This window comes from Eimeria tenella, genomic scaffold, assembly GCF_000499545.2.
Source record: "Eimeria tenella Houghton genomic scaffold, Eth_scaff2955, whole genome shotgun sequence".
NCBI lineage: Eukaryota > Apicomplexa > Conoidasida > Eucoccidiorida > Eimeriidae > Eimeria > Eimeria tenella.
Window position 1 is genome coordinate 1,579 of NW_013542831.1, and position 710 is coordinate 2,288.

Below are 710 nucleotides of genomic sequence, written 5' to 3' on the forward strand. Positions count from 1 at the left end.
TAGGGCCCCCTAGGGGCCCCTAAAGGGGGCCCCAGGGGCCCCCAAAGAGACCTCTAGGGGGGCCCCAAAGGGACCCTCGGGGGCCCCAAAGACGCCCTAAAAGGGGCCCCATGGGGCCCCCAGGAGTCCCACCACAGGGGCTTGTGGGGTTTAAAATTGGGCCCCCAGTACCCCTTGGAGGGTACTGGGGGCCCCCAGCTGCTCCGGAGTTCCCTTGGGGGCCCCTTGCAGACCTTTAGGGAGCCCCTAGGGGCCCCCGGGGAACCCCGGAGGCCCCCGGGGGACCCTTGGGGGCCTGCAGGGGCCTCCGGGGGCCTCCAGGGGGCCCCTGAGGCCTCTTGGGGGCCCCCGGGGGGCCCCCAAGTTGCTGCTGCCCTGTGGGGGCCCCTGAAGACTCAGTGGATCCTAGGGGGCCCCACTGAGGGGCCCCAAGGGCCTTACGGGGCCCTGGGGGCCCCCAGGGCCCCCCAAAGCTCTGGAGGCCTTTGAGGCAGCAAGGGGGGCCCCCCTGGGGGCCCCCGCAACTTCGTGCCCTTAGAAGAAAAGCAAAAGTATATAAATTGATTTTAATTTAAAATAAATTAAATTCGAAAATAAAAAAGAAGAAAGGCAGCAGAAGGAGTAGAAGGGTCTTGTGCTAGCCAGGGGCCCCAGCTGGGGGCCCGCGAGTTCAGCAGCAGCAGCAGCAGCAGCAGCGGCAGCAGCTGCAG

At 66.2% G+C, this 710-nt stretch overlaps 1 protein-coding gene across 1 annotated transcript in view; it reads left to right on the forward strand.

Annotated features, from left to right (window-relative positions):
• ETH_00039895 (uncharacterized protein) overlaps positions 1-13 on the forward strand; it is a gene marked incomplete at both ends in the record, with an annotated part of 1,412 nt that extends 1,399 nt beyond the window's left edge. The window contains one exon of the mRNA XM_013375666.1: positions 1-13. Within this exon, the coding sequence (XP_013231120.1) occupies positions 1-13 (13 nt within the window).
• Between the last annotated feature and the right edge of the window lie 697 nt (positions 14-710).